The sequence below is a fragment of the Pelodiscus sinensis genome, chromosome 12 (assembly GCF_052426305.1).
Source record: "Pelodiscus sinensis isolate ZL-2025 chromosome 12, ASM5242630v1, whole genome shotgun sequence".
NCBI lineage: Eukaryota > Metazoa > Chordata > Testudines > Trionychidae > Pelodiscus > Pelodiscus sinensis.
In genome coordinates, this window is record NC_143063.1 from 23,514,154 (window position 1) to 23,533,478 (window position 19,325).

Here is a 19,325-nt window from a genome sequence, read left to right on the forward strand (position 1 = left end):
TACTGAAAGCCATAATTTTATAGCATTGTAACATACTCTCGAAAATATGATCATGTCAATTACATTACTAATTCTATTTAATTTTATTTGTATTTATAAGTAATGTTGATCACCCAGATTTAAAGAGACAATGTTGACAATCACAATTTATATTAATGTGTCCTTCAGATGGCTACAAACCCATTTGTAAAGAAGCATGTTTACCACACTGGCCACTGAGCCATTTGCTTTGCGATATACTTGTGACAGGAACAAATACATCACATATTAATAAATTCCATTTGCTTCTCTATGTTAAGAAATATGAGGTGGATTTTCAGCTGGTATAGCTGAACTGAAGTCAGGTGAGCTATGCTTTTTTATATTATCTAACAATCTGACCTTTTATGCTTTTTAAACAGGCTGAAATGCAACATTTAAAAACAAAAATGAACATATGAAATACAAACCAGAGTTTTTTGCTGCCCGCTCGCCTATAGATTCTTTCAATATGGTCAGAAACAGTACCTAAGCACATGAAAAAAAGATGCAGTGACTTTTATTCAGCAACAATAAAGTAAGTTTGATAACGACATTAGTTCATTTTGGACCAGATTCAGTAAAGCACTTAAATACATGTTTAACTTTAGAATTTAAATTTAACATGCCACCTAATCACCATCTGTGTCCTGTGATACCACTCGGGTGACTGACTAATTTTAGTCAAACCTGTTGGGAGACCGTAAGAAAACTCAATAAATCAAATGTTTTATAATGCTTATATGAACAGTCAGTTACAATTAAATGTAATATAAAAAATAAACAGTGGGTTTCTTTTCTGTTGCTAAGTGAATAGTAACTTTTCCTAAATGTGAATCATTGGCTTATTTTGCAATGACTTTCTTTTTGGGTGATTACTTTAAAGGATCTCCTAAGATTAAACAGAAAAAAATAGGCATTGGTAAAAACTTCCAGACAGTGAAGTTTGTCAAATACACAAGGAGTGCAGAAGCAGTTGTAATAATTAAGTATGCATTATTATACAGTATTGCACTTCTTAGTTTCCTATGTCATATTTCTCCAGTATCACAGGCTCTGCTGCACAAATTTAGCCTCAGTGGCAAAGGATTGAGAACCGAGAGTTATACTGAGGGACCACAGGATGTGAAATCACAGTGAATACTGATAACCATTCAATCCCTTGAGCTTGAAATACAGTAATTCCTCATTTAATACTATAGATGCATTTCTGAAAATGTTAGTGCTAAGTGAAAACGTGCTATGCGGGGTCAATTTTCCCATTAAAAATAATGGAAAATGTGGGGGTTGCGTTTTAGGTGGTGGTAGCAAAGTCAATTTTTTGTTGGTTGTCGGTCATCAACATCAACATTAGATATCTAGCGACCCAAGTCGCCGCGGTTTGTTAAAACACGAAGATAAACACGAGCGAGTGGAGGAGTGCTGTGACCATATGTGTTCATCTGCTCATGTGTATTAACACTGTTTTCATCAACTTATGCCACTGCACAAAGTAGTCCACCACTTGATTATTTTCGTGTTATTTTGGGGATGGTCGTGTTATTCAAAAAAGTTCCCTAAAAAAAATCGTGCTATTGCGAAAATGTGTTAAGCGGGCATGTGTTAAATGGGTAATTATTGTATCCATTATATTTAAAATTCATAGGTGGGATACACTTATTTGTACACCCCAGGTATAGCAGCAACATCACTTCAAAAGGGAATATGGGGGGTGCATGAGAGAGTCAAACTGCAAGATTATAGTTTAGAGATATGTAGATCTGAAGAAAAGATGTAAATATCTGGAGATATACCTATCTCATAGAACTGGAAGGGACCTTGAGAGGTCATCGAGTCCAGTCCCCTGCCCTTATGGTAGGACCAAGTATCATCCCTGTCAGATTTGCCCCAGATCCCTAAATGGCCCCCTCAAGGATTGAATTCACAGCCCTGGGTTTAGCAGGCCAATGCTCAAACCACTGAGCTATCTCCCCCCCCCCCCCACCCTGATTAATCAGTTAACCAGTTAAAAATTATGATAAACAAACATGTATCTGGTTAACCAATTAAGCAGGATCCCAGGTGGAGGACTGGAATGGCCTCCAGCTGGCAGGGCTCCCAGTCTTGGCTACCTCTGCTCCCCCACAGGGCTCTCAGCACACCACAGGTGGTGGGGCTGCTCCTGGACACCAGTTAAACTGGCTACCTGGTCACATTCCTAATCTGAAAGCACTGGGCCTATCAAGTGGAAGTACTTAAGTCCTTCAAATCATTATGTGGTAGGAAGTTGAAGTTAATCAGGAAGAAAACATTTATTATGTAGAATGAACAGTCAGTGTTTAAGGTCAGTCTCACTGCTCGTATGGCATGGTGTAAAAATTGACTGGCAGGGACTCTTGTCAATTATTCATACTGTTTAATGCAAGATCAGCAGTTAATAAAGTTAAAATCATCTACTACTTCATATTGGATGAGACCTCTGATTTGCACATCATAGTACTATTTGATAAGAGGGCAATGCAGAAATTTCATTAAGCTCAGACATCCCCAGATGGGTGCTTGGTTAATTATGAACTGGAGGATCAAGAAAGTGAGGTTGTTGTTTTTGGTCCAATTTTGAATGTGGGAGATTCCTTAAGAACATTTTTCATTAGAGCACAGTACTGTATATTCAAAGTAATGACTACAGAAAGCTACTGAAGTGTCTAACCAACAACAAAGTACTTTCCAGGCTATTTGGAGTGGTGGGAGCATGCTTCCCTGATATTCAGAAGTAGACCAGGTGTCTGGATACAGTGGATTCACAAAATCCTAGTATTACATTGAAACAGGTTTTTATAATACAATTAATCAATCCTCCACACATCTTTTATACTAATCAATACCGCGTTTAATACTTTCTCAAAAACTTTTAAGAGTTGTTCTTTTTGATGCTTCAAGGTTGTATATTTTAGGGGTTCTGGATGAGTTGGTATTGCCAGTTAACTTTAAGAAATTGTCTGCAGTAATTATTTTAGTGGCCAAAAGTGTTATTTTGAGAAAATGGACATCTGCAATTCCTTTCTCATACACTGACTAGCTTATTGACATCTCTACTTCACTAAAGGAAAAAATGATTCCCAATGATTCTATTAGATGTAAGAAATATGAGAGTGTCTGATCACACGTGAAACTCCTGCATACTTTTAAGGCTTAGTATACATTAGTCTCTCATGCTAAAAAGTTATGTTCTCACTTATTTATCTATTTAGTTATTTTAGAAACTAATGCCCTGCATGACCTCTGTGGGTTAAGGGTTCTTGTTTGCATGCTTGCTTTTGTTTTTCCAGACTTTATAAATAACAAACATTGATTTTTGTTAGCTTTGATATTTCTAGGACACAAGACTATGTACAGTAGACTTCCGATAATCTGGCACCTTTTGGACCTAGGTGGTGCTGGATTATCAGATTTGCCGGAGAATCAGGTGGTCCGGTACAGGTGCACGGCTTAACAGCTGGCCAGGACACAATCTCCCTCCCTCTCTCCTCCCCTTTCCTCTTCAGTCTCTCTCCTCCGTGCTGTAACTTGATCCTCCTCTCCCACCCCTCCCGTTTCCCCTTTGCTGAAGCAAAACGTTCTTCTCCATACTGTAACATGATCTCCCTCCCCCATGCTCCATCTGGTTACAGCCAATACATGTGCTGAGCGGCAGGCTTTTTTAAATCAGACTGTCAGGAGCGCTTGGCATTTTGATGCCGGAGTATCGGGAGTGCTGAACAGTTGGATGCCGGACTATCGGAATTTTACTGTACTTTGTTTTGTTATTTGTTTATATTTTATATAAAAATAACAAAGTTTAAAAAATAAAACATAATGAAGCATCTTGTGTTTTTTTAGAACTTTCCAGAATATTTTTTATACAGCAATACTGAACGTATGGTGTAGGCCTGATTCCATCTCCTCTTTCTCTGGGATGCATGTATATGGTTCAGGGATAAAAAGCAGTCTGCATGGTACATAAAGCTCACACCATGGGCCGTATAGTGCTATAGATAGAATCACTTCCCAACCCCTATTTCCTCTATCTATTTGCTTCCTTAAGGAAGCAGAACTGGTCCCAATATAGCACTATCTAGGTTAGCAGTACTGGATTATTATTAGCTTATTTTTGTAATGTCTTATGTGTATTTCATGCCTGTATTTTAATACAAAATTCTGATGTAAAACTCAAGTAGAATAATTTCTATACATAATATTTTGAAATAAAATCTCATTTCACAAAATACGTAAAATAAAACAAAACCATCAATGTAAGATTCCTGATATGTTTCAGGCTAAGAGACACAGGCACGCACAACCTGTCTTCAGCTTCATTTTCTTATGCAAAAATCAAATCATTTCTGACAAAAATTATTTGCCCAGAATTATGAATAGGCAAAATGCTGCATGCAAACAATTTAGAAGAGTTAATAGATTTAACAGCTCATTCTACTGTATGATATATTAGTGTGCATTTTCCATTTAAAACAGAAACTGCTTTAATAGAGAAGAAAATAGCTACATGACATTTTGTATGCATGTCCATTATTCATATTCATTAGAACTATACAGAACACTGCCTCTTCTAATTCAGTATTTAGAATAGTCACATGAAAGGATAACCTACCTTCCTTGGTAATGAAATTCGGTCCTTCCCGTTTGAGCAAAATACTCAAAAGAATTGCTTGACTTGCTAGGCAATTGCAGTCCTAAAAAGAACAATTTTCAGATTTAGATCATTAGCAAAAGGCATCACTGTTATTGCAACTTTCACACAAAACCAGAAGACAGTTGTTTGAGCAGTACTATGCAGCACCACAACTTTCAGGGAGAAAGTCTGCCCTCCAAACTCCAAATCTTAATTTGCCCCCCCTATAATAATAACCAAATAGTTAGTATTAGGTTGTCAGTGGGAGTTGAGGGCTCTCAGGACCTTACCAGATCTGGACCCTTCTGATACCCAGTTATATCATCATCTCTATCTTTATTTTCTATCTCTTCCAAGGAAACAGTGGCATAGAGTTTGTTAACGCTCTTTTTACTGCTACTTTAGAATGACTGCTTTTAGGAGATATATCAAGGTTCAATAAAGTTGCAACCTTCGGTTCAAAAAGATCATTCCAGTCTTATGTCCTTGGTCTGTGCCATTTGCAAACCAATGCTTGTAATGAGATGACTAATTGACAAGATAAGCTTTTCAAGTCCCCACTGAGGCTATGTCTAGACTATGGAGTTTTTCTGGGATACCCAAGAGGTAACCCGGAAAAACTCTGCCACATCCAGGGAACGTGTTTGTTCTTCCAACATTTTTTGTGGGAGAGCAGATGCACTCTTTCAGAAGCCCTGTACTCCTTGTTTCACCAGGAAAAAGGGCTCTTCTGAAAGAGGAGGTTTTTCCAAAATTTGGCCCAGTGAAGACAGGCCAAATTTCAGAAAAGCCTCTTCTGAAAAAACAATTGGAAAAAGGTATGTAAATTGCACTCCGCAATCTGCATACCTTTTTCCAAAAAAAAGTGGCAGTCTAGACGTAGCTTGAGACAGAATGTTGAAAGGTGAAATACTCATTCATTGTTGGTTTTTGGCACAGGAAAAATGCCCAATTGAAACTTTGATATTTTATCTTACAATCAAAAGTCACTAAAAGTTCAACAGTCTTAGAGAATTTCAATCATTCAAATGTTTTTGGAGCTACAGTCTAGATTTGAGATATTTATTTATAAGAAACACAACATCTCTCCCTTGTTAGAACATTTCAGGTACTGCCAAAAAATAATATGAATTTTAGAAAAGGAAGGATGGAAAATTGCTAGTAAATATTGCCCTCATGCAGAGGTGGTCCCTCAGTCAGCAGCTGCTACTCTCCGGTGGCCTAGTTCTGAAGGAAGCAGTGCAGGAGCACGGGGGCATGATAGGATATCACACCTTTACCTGCACTGCTAAGAGTGGTGCTGCCTTCAGAGTTCAGCTCTTGGTCAACAGCTGCCCCTTTCTAGTCACCCAGCTCTGAAGGCAGAGCAGAAGTAAGGGTGACAATATCATGAACCTTCTAAAATAACCTTGTGATCCACTTGCAATTATCTTTTGGATTAGGACCCCCCAGCTTGAGAAACACTGGTCTCCGCTGTGAAATCTGTATAGTATAGGATAAAAGTATAAACAACAGATTTCACAAGGAGAGACCATTTTCATGGTCTGCGACACATTTTTCATGGGCATGAATTTGGTACGGTATAATTATACAACTATTTATCCAATTTTCTTACATTCAGTTTCTGAAGAATCTCATAAGTTGATTTGTTTTTCCAGTCATTAATATTCACATCTGGTTGCTGTTCAAGTTCTGAGGCATTTGGTGTACTAGTTTGTCTCTTGACTTTCGAATGTTTTGGAAGTTCCAGCTCCTCAAAACCCTTGAATTCGGGAGCCCTAAAAAAATAATTCTTTAATTGTCCACAGCTCAGAAGATATTTTAATTGTGAAAAACACTATAATTAAATCTCCCTCATATCCTTACTCTTCTGATTCACCAATTCTTAGAAAGTCAAGTTGTTCAACGACTGCTCCAGATATTAATGTCTGGGGGGAGAAAAAAAACAAAAAGCACTCAGCAAGATGGTATTAGTCTGTACACTACACATATCAATTCTAAGATCAATATAAACTGCTGATTACTGAACAGGAATTGATCAACTACTGTATTTTGATATATAGGCCGTCCTCACTATAAATTCAAGATACGTTCCAAAAAACTTGGACTTATAGCGAAACAACTTAAAAGCAAGGATTTTTTTTCCTTGTGGCAGCCAGCCCCAGCCCAGACAGCTAGGGACCAAGCTTCCCAGTTCCAGAAATCACTTGAGGCTTTTCTTCCCTAACAGCTTCAGAGATGCATGGGGTAGGGAAGCAGTTTTGTCCCAGCAGCCTGTGCCAAGGGAGGGGAAGCCCCAGGGTTATACTACACACAAATATGTGCTCTCTGTCTTTCTTATAACAAATGTTAAGCTTCTGTCACTAATATTTCAGTATACTTTTTTACTGATTGCAAATAATTCATTGAATATTCATATGAATTTCACATGTATATAGTTGCAGAGGAAATCTGTTCTAATAAAGTAGTTTTAAGAGCGTTTCTTAAAAAGCATTTTGTATTGATAGTTGTCAATAGGAGAAAAAACCCATGGATTTGTGTCCCATGAACTTGTAAACTCAGTTTTCATTTTAAAATTTATGATCAAATACGACAGTAAGAGTTGACTATGAAAATGCTTAACAAAATCAAGCATTTTTTTTAGTTTGCATTACTGATGTCTTCCTATCACTTTTTGACATATATAATCCTCTGGAAAGCAGCTGATGACAAAGCCGTTACAGACAATGAAAGTAAAAATTATTAAGAACAATGGAAGAAACTTTAAATTATTTGTAGGCTTGGGAGGCTTAAATTATTTGTTAGACTTTTAATCAGCAATTGTTAATTTTACCCCTAAACACCAGCTGCATTCTATTGAACAGCTGCTCTGCGGCATGCAGGAGGTGCTGGGAGGGAGGAGGAAGAGTTGATCAGTGGGATCATAGGGCTGCTGGTGGTCAGGCTGCCAGTTGATGCACAGAAAAGTGACAAATGTGAAAGGCGTAAGTTGCAAATGATAGATATGCACATAGGAAGTGACATGAATTGAAACAAGTGAGCAATGGGTATGCAAAATGATGAATAAGGGGAAGACCCCTTCTACCAAGATATAGAACAACACAATCTTGATGAAACCATCCTCAAGCCAAAGCAGCAAAAAGGGTTACTGAAATGTTTTTGCACTCTTCGTGAGTAAGGCAAGACAACAGCAGCAGCAGTGATTGCCAAGTACAGAAAACAGTTCTAAAATGATTCTTAATTATTTAAAGACTCTTCGTGGAAAGAAATGGGATGTGGATGGGAACAATGACTTGCTGAGGTCTTTGAAATAGTACAATATGTAAAATAATCTAAAAGCAAGCTGTGTAGATAATTTTTGATAAATGTTTCTTGTAATAATATATCAATTTAATAAAATACAAAATAATAAAAAGGAGGCATTACAGGTAAGTATCAAAAGTCCCCTGGAGCCTGTAGGTAGCTCTTCGAATGGATGGCAATGACATTTGCATCAGGAACCCTAATTTACAATAGTCAGAGATTATGTGAACTAGGTTTGACAGCTGAAATTTAAAAAAAGTTTATTTAAATCATAATTGAAAGCATTTATTTTACTGTTAGAGCTAGAAAAGCTCCTTTTGTAATTTTAACATGTTCGCTTGTTGAGGTAAAACTTAAGTCTTCCCATTAAGGTTTGTTTTGAACAGCCAATGTATTAAAACTAACTAGAATTTTAACTTTAGTTAACAAATGAAACATACCTTTCCCTGCCCCAAATAGAGCCCCTAACTCTTGATATCAAGGGCTTGCCCCCTTTGGTGATAAATCCCATAAGACAGATGGCTGGGAGTAAAAAATAAAAGACTCCCAGCCATATTCAAAGGCCTTTTGTGGTAAATATCAAAGCCTTGAGCTTCTGCTTAGAGAAAGCATGATTTATACTGTCCTGAAAGTGAACAAAGGGCTTTAAAAAGAAGCAGAACTCATGACTTTATCTCATGTTTAATTTTATTACACTCAGTGAGATATTGAAAAGTCACATGAGAACTAAAGAATTTTGATATAATAAAATGTCTATAGAAATAACAATTCATGGACTAACACAGACTACTGCCAGAGTATGAATGTAACATTTAGAAAAAAAAATACCTGCACTCTATCAACATGAACCTTGACTCCTCCAACAACTCCCTTTTTAAAGGCTGCCAGCATATCTAATATTGGATTGAATCTGCTTCCCCTATAATTTTAAAAACAAACATGAATATTAAAAATATGAAAAATCTCATTACAAATAATGATCTTCATATGTATTCCATACCTTATGTTATCCTCACGGATAAGCACGAGGAACAGGGGACGACCATGCATTTTCCAATATTGTTTAATGAACTGCAATGCATTCTAGACAGACATAAAGGTATATGAGATTATGCCAGGAAAGATAAAAGTACAATACTTTGTAACAATAACAAACAACCTAAAATAAAAGGTACTACTTTAAATCCAACAGATTACAAATCTCAAACCATTAATCAATTCCACAGAATGTAAGCATTATGTAGAATGTAAACAATTTTCAGATGCTTCATAGCCACACCTTTATGATAACATTGCTCTCATTATAGGTAGCCACAAACTAACCATGTCACCAGTCTGAGCAGAATGAAATATTGGATTAGATCTACTGATATGTATAAAAAGGATTCGGAAATGAATCAGGAGTGAAAGCACAGAGGAGATAATTGGCACCTTTCATATTCCAGAAGTAGGTGCTGCAACCCAGGTCATTTCACTCTGAAGCTGGGGGAGTAGGGCAAGTGGTGTGAGCACTAGGACTGGTTGAAATTTTTTTTCAAATAGAATATTTGTAAAAAAATGTGGTTTCAGATCCACTGAAACTATTCACCTCCTTGACATAAACTCACTGATTAGGCTCACGAAAAACATTTCAGGATAGATTTATGATGGGTATTAGATGCCATTTTCAAAACTGATGAAAGGGTAACGGTGGCCGGATACCTGATAGCTCCATGGTTAGAGCACTCACCTGGGATGTGGAAGACCTAGATTCAACCCCTACTCTGCCTGTCTTGAACTCACAGATGAAGGCCCCGCCAATAGGGCTATAAGGTATTCTAGGGCAGTGGCTCCCAACCACCGGTCCACAACCTGCTGGGGTACATGGCTCCAGCCCCAGCTGTTGGGAGAGGCGTGTCCTGCCCCACCTCTCAGCCAACCAGTGCTGGGCAGAGGGCGGGGTCTCTTCCCAGACATGGAAGAGCACTTTGCTGCGTGGCAGAAAAGCCACACGGAGCTCAGCATGGCAGCCATAGAGCATCCGTGACCCAGGCAGCAGTGCTCAGGTGGTGTCTGGGAGGCAGTGCAGAGCTAGGTGAGGGAGGCGGGCAGGCACAGGGAGTTCTGGGGGTGGGAGGCTCTGCTGAGAGGCTCTGCGGATGGGAGGCTGGCACTTGGGGGGGGGGTTGGGTGCAGGGGACTCTGGGGTCAGTGGCTGGTGTTGGGGGACAGTGGAGGGCTGGGGGGCTCTAGGGGTTAGGGCTGGCACTGAGGAGCTCTTGGGGCTGGGGCTTTTGGCAGAACGGTAACATTTTATTTTCATAATGAATATGCAAATACAATGTTCCCAGTCTGCCAAAAGTTTGTGAATGGTTTTGCTGATGCCCAGCAGTGTTCCTTCTAAGTTGTGTGGCAGCCCTGAGCCTCAGACTGGGTGGGGCTGATTAATCACCTGTGAAGCTGTGCTGCTGCACAGCTTAGAGGGAACACTGGTCCCCAGAATAAAAAAATTTGGGAACCAATGTTCTAGGGTTTCTCCTGTTGATGCAGTTCCACTTTACATAAATTATTAACTATTCAACAGACCAGAGAGACAAATGACCCTAATGGCTGATGCCTAGCACACCGATTTGGGAGAGGACACAGCCAGAGTCCGGTCCTTGCTGCAAACTGCACAATCAGTTAGTCACATAGATCTAATCTGCACTGCTGCCTTTAATTGGTATTCACCCAAGGAAGGCGAATTTAGTTTGTGGACAGGGCTCCAAAGAAGTGCCACCAGATGAGGCTTTCAAACAAAGCAGCCCTTAAGTGAACTGGCCACATCCCTTACCCCAGTCATGTGTTTGCCTTGGGGTCTGCACTTTGCCAGTTGCTTGGGAAAAGAGGGGGTTGCACAGCATATATTGTGCCATTACATTCTCACCCTCTCTTATAGTTGGCTTTCTGCCACAGCATAGGCTCTGTGCTGATCTAATAGTATATTAATGCTAACATTTGCATCGTTCTTCCCACCATAACTTAGTTTATTTACTTTATATAGTAAGGTACATTGACTATATACTTTTCATCTCCCCTGCTCAATCCTACATTTCATCAAATCTTTAGACCCACTCCATTTATTTTTATATGGGATTTATTTAATCAGGTTGTGAAAGAAAAACACAGATAAATACCTTAATGTCATCAATCAACAGCATAACATCCTGAGACATGTAAAAGTCACTTAGATCAAAAATGATTGGGTAGCAAACAACAGTCTTTCCTAGTATTCGATAAATCTGTAGGGCGAAAAAGCTAACATTACCCATTTCTTAAAAATATACGGAACTCATCTACTATATATTTGTGTGCCTGTCTGTGTTGGTCCGTCTATGAGACTTTGTTCATTCAAAACTCTTCCTACATGGTAAGAGCTAAGGCCATCAAATTTGGTAGGCAGTTTCTTCTTATCATAACTTAAAGCAAGGTCAGGATTTGGTTGTGCCAGGACAATGAGATATGTGTGGAATGCAACTGTTTCTTATCAAAAAGGAAGAGGTGTGGTAGCAAGGACAGTTATACCCCAGAATGATCACAGTGGGGCAGCCCCAGCCTCCTGCTGGGCCATGCGCCACCCCCCCGCCCATCCCTGGAGAGCAGCCATTGGCTAGGCTGGCCCTGGGCTGCAGCTGCTGGGCAGGCTATGTTGCGGCTGTGGGCTACAGCCCCTACCCTGAGCCCCCAACATTTTCCAATCCCCTGCTCTGAGATCCTCCTCACTCCCTAACTCTGACTCCTGCATCCTCCACATCTCCAAGCTCCTTCCCTGACTCCTGCACCCCTCCAGCCCTAGCCTTACACCCTGATTACTCTGGTAAGTCTTCTAGTATTGACATAGGTTAGAAAATGAAACCACAGATTCAATATTGCAGTGTCAACGTAATAATGATCTGTAAAAAATATTTGTAACTAAAAAATCTGATTTTAAAAATTCTTGTTCTTATAATTGAGCAAATCCACATTCTTTTTTAATCACAGTAATTCAACCCTATCATGATCAATCTTATCTTGGGTGAGTATTACTGTAATTAGGTGCTTAGGTAAAGTGTGAAATAATTTAACAGTGACATAGCTCATTCTTTGTCCTTAACAGATTTATAAAGTATACAAAACATTTTATAATAACCAATAAGAAGATTTACATGCAGAAAATAAGATTACAACATTCAGTAAAATCAACAATTTAAATTGTATTCTGTCTTCACAGAATAATCCCAAATTTGTCTAATGTATATGCTAATAAAAATAATACAAATCATTCACTTCTTGCAATGACCTTTGATGTTCCAAGGCATCCAATAGGTCTGTCAGGCCGTCCAGATAATCCCACTTTGTCATTAATCCCCAAATGAAAGTAAGCCTGAAAAAATAGCAATTGTGACATTGTAAAGCCAACTAATTATACAAAGTCCAGGTCTTTTTGTTTTTACCTCCAGTAATAAACATCCCCAGAAACATTTCTTTTTTTTTTCTTTTTTTTTGGAGGAGAACATAAATATAAAACCTTTACAATTGTTCCTATTTTTTTTAGATGTACATCCATATCACAGTGATGGACTCAGGAAAAACTGAAATAAAAAACCCAGATAAAACTTGACTAAATGTGCAGCTCAAGGATTTGACTTTAGCCCAGTGTTTTGATAAGTAAGAAGGCAAAAAAATTATTAAAAGGATACATATAGATTATTTAAATCTTAACCTTTAATAATATTTTCACTGACTAACCATGTAGAATACAATAAAAGCATCAGGCTGTAATTTGCCTCATTCTGTTCTAAAACAATGAAGTCTCATTAACACAAACAATTCTATCTAGACCAAATCATCCACTGCTTTTTGAACCTCACAAGACTGCAGAACCCTATGTTTACTGGTTGTACAGCACATAAAAAAGGCAACTTGCTGCAAAAAGTAACAAACTAAAAATTCCACCCAAAAACTGTACAACTATCAAGTGAGAAAAGGAGTGCTAATAACTAGGGAAAGAAAGTCATGGACTAGAACAGTGGTCTCCAACCTTTTTGAGCACAAGATCACTTTTTGAATTTAGATGCAATCCAAGATCTACCTCAAATATAAATACCATTACCCCTTTCTCCAAGGCCCCGTTCCTGCTCACTCCATCCTCCCTCTCTTGCCCATCCTCACTCACTTTCACCAGGCTGGGGCAGAACGTTGGGGTGCAGGCTCTGGTCTTGGATTAAGGGATCTGGCGTGTGAGGGGGGCTCTGAGCTGCTCTTGGGGCAGGCAGTTGGGATGTAGGAAGGGGTTCTAGATGCAGGCTCCGAGATGGCGTTTTGATGCAGGGGTGTTCGGGGCTAGGAGGGTTTGGAGAGCAGGAGGGTTCATGACTAGGGTAGGAGTTTGGGATGTGGCTTCCAGCTGGGCACTGCTGGTAGCTCCTGGTTGGTAGTGCAGTGGGGCTAAGGCAGGCTCCCCCTTGCCCTGGCCCACTCCCTAAAGCAGCCAGCAAACTCCATCCCAAGTCCTGTTGTGCCCCCTCTCTGCTTTGTGGACAAAGGATAGAGAGTGGAAGAGGGGACATCTTGACATCAGTGTCCCTCCCTTCCTCCCCTGCCCTGCACAGAAAGCAGGAGGCTCCATGGGACATCTCCAAGGCAAAGGGGCAAGAGATGAGCACCAGGGGGGAAAGGGCAGCTGAAGTGCCAGCACTTGATAGCCATGGGGACAAACCAGTCAGGATCACCTGTTAGAGGCTTCAAGATCTACCACTAGATCCCAATCTACTGGTTGATGACTACTGGATTAGAACCTGCTGAGGGCTACCCTATTCGTCTAATGAAATCAATGAGGCTGATGGGAGACAAGGTAATAGGCATGGGGCTCTAGCTATTTATCAAACTGATGGGAAGAGTTTTTCTTTTTTACTAAGAAAAAACATCCCACTTCCTTGACCTGTGCATCCATTTTCTACACATTAGGTATAATGTGAGTTGGCCTTGAAGTCAGTTTGACTTTAGCATTTTTTTAAAATTGTGTGTGTAGCACAAAGGCTATTTTTACTCATTACAAAGCTGTACACAGTGATACTCAATTGTCAATCACACTGCTACAATGACATGAACAAACTGTCCCCTATCACCATTAGTATCCAATCCAATCTGAATATATTGAAGTCGGAAAAGACCGGAAATGACATTTAATGTAAAAAAATATCAATAAATGTAATACTGTATCTGCACATAACATAAATCAAAAGCTGCCATTCATGTTAATCAGCTTATTGTTATATAGTACCGTGACCATATGAATGACAAGAACAAAACACATTATAATGTAACACTAGATGGAGCTCTACTGCCCTAGAACACTATAATATTTTACTTATAAAAGAACTGTTCCTACTAATAAAAACAGAATGCTAATAATCTTATAATACCTCATATTTCTTTGAAGATTCTGTTTTTAAACTGTAGTAATATGTTATTATCCTCTATCTTCCACTAATACATCTCCTGCTTCATCCACTACAGTTCAGACAAAGAAACAAAAATAGTCCACAAAATTAATCAATTCAGATTTAGTCTTGTTAATTTATTTTTGGAAACAAGCTAGCCAACATTTTATCTACCAACCATACACTCCTAGCTCAAAACATCAGAACACTGGCTCATTTCCAATAAATATTTCAAGTCCAATTCACTAAAGGAAGTTTTTTCAAGTTAACTTCCCTAACAGGTTGGATCAATGCAGTGCAGCAAGAGTTAACGATAGTGGAATATTTCTGTAAAAACCTGGAGTGATAATGGATATCCAGATTCTAGAGTCCTTTATAAAAAGCTGAAGTGGACTCCTCTGCCATCTGTTTTTGTATTCTTTGATTTTGCTATCACTTAGTCTATTCTCCTCTCCTGCTGCTCTCTTGTACCATCTGTTTTCTAATTCTACTTGTCTGAATTTCTCCATCCTCAGCATTCCTACTATCTACCTCATCTTCCTCTTATATGCTTGTTACTATTGTCTTTCTGCCCCTCCTTACACACTTCTTACATTTCTATTTTCATATCTCCTCTTCACTTTATCCTTTCATAAATACTCTTTCTTGGGACACAGCCCCACAGTTTAGAATCTTTAGCTTTAATATGTTATCACTGGTGGCTAGGCTAGTTTATAATTCTGTAATTGACTATTTTGAATAATGTTAATAATCAAATTGAACTATCTGAAAAATAAAGACAGTTATAGTGGAATTGAGAAAATGACTTTAAATTACCATTTATGATTGTTTTTAGCAGAACATTTTCAAAAACAATAAAAAGTCCATTATAATATAAAATGCATTAATTTAAATTGCATTTAAAGTGGTAAATAATTTATACATTATCATGTATCAAAATATTCAGCAAGTATGCTGAAAGAAGAAGGAAAAGAAAATGAAGGCAAGAAGGGAGAAAGATAAGAAAACATAAGAGAAAAGACATTATTAGAAGAGAAAAAAAAGAAGAAAGACAAAATTCCACAGTTCTGAGGGGTATGTCTAAACTACAGGCAGTCCCCGAGTTACGCGGATCCGACTTATGTTGCCCCGGAGCTCGCAGGCTCTGGCAAAGCTGGGGAGGCGCAGGACCCCTCCGCCTCCCCGGCTTTGCTCCGGGTGTCCCTGGTCTGCTGGGGACCGTCTCCAGCAGACCAGGGACACTGGGAGCAAAGCCGCAGCAGAGGCCTTCCACGCCTCTGAGGCTTTGCCAGCAGCTAATGCCCCCCCTCCCCCAGCAGACCAGGCTTTTGTTGTGGACCCTGGGGTAGAGCAGCTGGGGTGCTGCCGGGTTGGTCCTTCAGGGACCTACCTGGCAGCCCAGCTGTTCTGTCCCAGGCTCGAGATTCAGTCGCTGTTGAAACTGATCAGTGGCTGATTCCAGGAAGCTGGGGGCAGAGCAATTCTGCCTCCAGCTTCCTGTAGTCAGCCGCTGGTCAGTTTCAGCAGCAGCGGCTGAATCTGGAGCCAGTTCCGACTTACATACAAATTCAACTTAAGAACAAACCTATAGTCCCTATCTTGTACATAACCCGGGGACTGCCTGTACATCCCTCTGTTGAAAGACGGATGTAAATTAGGCAAATTGAAAGTGCAAATGAAGCAAGGATTTAAATATCCCATGCTTCATTTCCATAATCGCGTCACAGCGGTCTTTTGAAAAAGGGTATTTCGAAAGTGAAACTGCTGTCTAGACGAGGTTCTTTCAGGGAAAAAAACCTTTTTTGAAAGATCCTGTACTCCTCAAAAAAATGAGGAGTACAGGATCTACTGAAAAAGGTTTTTTTTTTTTCCTGAAAGAACTGCATCTAGATGGTAGTTTGAATTAGGAGCTTTAATTCGAACTACCTAGCCCGTGCTGCGGGTAGCTGCGGGCAGGTAGTTCGAACTACGGAGAATTTAAAAATGGCTAGTGTAGACATACCCTAAGTAACAGAATTTGCATATCTGCAAGCTAGCAGAAGCTGGCAGAGACCTTTCCATTGGAATAGAGTGCTGGCTGGGCACAGGTGTGGGGGAGCCTTCTGAGCCATGGGAAGGATCAAGGAGCAGAAGCAAGAAACAACCACTACAGCCAGGAGAGACGATGTCTACTGATGGCAGAACCAGGATTCTGGCAACAGATAGTGAGTAGGTGACTCCCATTCAACAGGTTTCAAAAGGGAAGAATTAATTCATAGAACCACAGACAATTCGGGATGCAAGAGACCTCAGATCATCTAGTCTTGTGGTGTCCAACCAGTTCTGAAGCAGTAGCCATTATAGTGGCTATTGCTATAGCGAACTAGCCAGATTCGACCAACCAAACAGCCACATTGTTCAAGCCAAATAGCCACACTCAACTGGCCAAATAGCTACATGTAACTAATGGCGAGCGTGTTGGACACCACAGATATAGTCCAACTTCCTACTCCAAGCAGGGTCAATCCCAGATAAATCATCCTAGCCAGGGCTTTGTCAAGGCTGGCCTTAAAAAAAATCTCTAATGATGGAGATTTTACTACTTCCCTAGGCAACCCATTATGTGCTTCGCCACCTTCTTGGTCAAATAATTTTTCCAAATTCAACCTAGACCTCCCCCACTACATCTTGAGATCATTGCTTCTTGTTCTATCATCTGTCACCATTCAGAACAGCATGACTCCATCATCTTAGGAACACCCCCACAAGTAGTTGAAGGCTGCTATCAAATTCCCCCCACTTGTTTCTTCTTCAAACCAAATAAGCTCAGTTCTGTCAGCTTCTCATAAGTCATATGCTGTAGCCTGAGTCGATCCATCCATAGGATGGTTCAGGGTGGCCTCTTTAGGCCCCATGCTCGGGGAGTGGGAGGGGGGACTGCAGCAGCTGCCCCAACCATCCTACAGACGAGACAGTCTCCCATATCGATGTTAGCTGCAAGTCCCAGGACAGCCTGGAGCAGGCAGGAGGGATCTGACTTTTGATTTAGGGAAGGATTCCATTGTTTCTGCTCCATCCCTGAACTGCAGGTAGTTTAAAAAAAAAAAAAAAAAAAAAAAGGTCTGGTAGCACTTTATAGACTTACAAAACATTTGATCTGAGGAAGTGGGTCTGGCCCACGAAAGCTCATCACCTAATAAACCATCTTGTTACTCTTTCAAGTGCTGCATAGTCCTGTCTTTTGCTTCAGCAAGACCAGACTAACACGGCTACATCTCTATTACTATAAAACATGTAGATGGTATTATGAGCTTTCGTGGGCACAGCCTACTTCTTCAGATGACTGGAGTTATGAGTTTAGGATGTGTACACCCAAAATAAATAGGAGAGGGGAAGGAGAGGGAGGAGGGAAGAGAAAGGAGTGGGGGAGACAGAGAGAATCAGTAAGTATCTGAAGATTGGGTAGTTAAACTGAAGCAGATAAGAATCGAAGTCAATGGACAGACCCAAGTCAGGAAAGATACTACACAAAAAGTTGTTTGCACCTTCAATGGCTGTTAAATTGGTAGTGTCCCAACCAACTTTCATCAGGATTGAGTCCATTAGTATGTGAATTGAATTTCCGGATGAACTCTAATTCCAATGCTTCCCTGTGGGATCTGGCTTGTAGAACTGGTTTATGACAAGACAGCTATTTGGAGGTCTTTTAAAGTGTGATGTGGAAGACTGACGTGCTCCCCAATAGATTTCTGTATGTTTCCTTTACGTATATCTGATTTGTGTCCATTGATTCTTTCCCGCAGAGCCTGTCCAGTTTGTCCAATATATATATAGTAGTGGGACACTGCTGGCATTTGATGGCATAGATCAAATTACTGGATGTGCAGTCAAATGACCTTTTGATTTGGTGGCTTATGTTGTTGGCTCCAATGATGAATTCACTAGTACAGATATGTGGGCAAAGTTGACATTGTTTTTGGTTGCAGGGCTGGGTTCCTGGAGGCTTATGATGTGGTTGTATGGTATGGTTACCCGGAAGGATTCGTTTCAGGTTAGGGGGTTGTCTGAAAGCAAGAATAGGCTTTTGTCCCAAGGCCTCTGAGAATGAGGAATCATTTTCCAAGATGGGTTGTAGATTATGTATAATGTGTTGGAGGGGTCTGAGTTGTGGACTATAGGTAATAACAAGAGGGGTTCTGTTATTTTCTCTTTTGGGTCTGTCTTGAAGTTGTAGGTGGTAAGTAATGCAGTGCCTTTAGTGCACCATTTGCTAGCTTTCACCCACAATATAGGATCACCTTGCTGGCATCAAGTTTTGCTGGAGGCTAGCAGCACTTGCTGGAGTATGAAGGTGATTTTTATTTTTATAAGGACAATTTTAGAAGGATGTTCCAAAGATGATGGTTCAGGGAGGAAGACAGGATCCACATAACCATACTGATAGGAAGCTTTATTCGAGTATGCAACTATAGGGTGTAAGCAGTTCTATTTAAAGTAGCATTTGTTATGGCCTTTTTGGGGGTTCTTTTACTGCTCTAGCTTTGAATTAGAATTACTAGATGTGCAATTTACGCAGGAGCAATGTCACTGAAACTGACTGAAGTATCAAAAAACCAATCAAGCAGGAAAAAGGGCCACGGTAGAGATAAGGAATATGCAGATGAATAGGTAAACCTGTGAATGCCATCAAAGCCTTTTAAAATATACAGGACCAGAAAACAGATCCATTATGCATTCCCGGGGATGGCTGCTACCTGAGCAGGTATCAGTTTGCTGTGGACATAAAGGCGGCATTAGCTTACTTATATCTCAGTTTGGCAAATTTTGGCAAATTAGTTTTGGGGCAATGACATGTACTGGATCAGAGGATTTCAACTTCTGGACGGTCCAAGCAATCAAGCATTGGAAATCAGATTGTTACAGGACATATGTTCACC

General features: G+C 39.9%; 1 protein-coding gene across 9 annotated transcripts in view; it reads right to left on the reverse strand.

The window, feature by feature from the left end:
* The window catches only part of PHKB (phosphorylase kinase regulatory subunit beta), a 238,260-nt gene that overhangs the window by 42,411 nt on the left and 176,524 nt on the right, over window positions 1-19,325 (reverse strand). For all 9 annotated transcript variants that reach the window (XM_006121183.5, XM_089781466.1, XM_006121180.5 and 6 more), the window contains 8 exons: window positions 12,267-12,350; window positions 11,125-11,229; window positions 8,970-9,052; window positions 8,798-8,888; window positions 6,533-6,594; window positions 6,282-6,444; window positions 4,646-4,727; window positions 450-507 (listed from right to left, as the gene is read on the reverse strand). In XM_006121183.5, coding sequence (XP_006121245.1) covers window positions 450-507; window positions 4,646-4,727; window positions 6,282-6,444; window positions 6,533-6,594; window positions 8,798-8,888; window positions 8,970-9,052; window positions 11,125-11,229; window positions 12,267-12,350 — 728 coding nt within the window. The remainder of the gene's footprint in view (window positions 1-449; window positions 508-4,645; window positions 4,728-6,281; window positions 6,445-6,532; window positions 6,595-8,797; window positions 8,889-8,969; window positions 9,053-11,124; window positions 11,230-12,266; window positions 12,351-19,325) is intronic.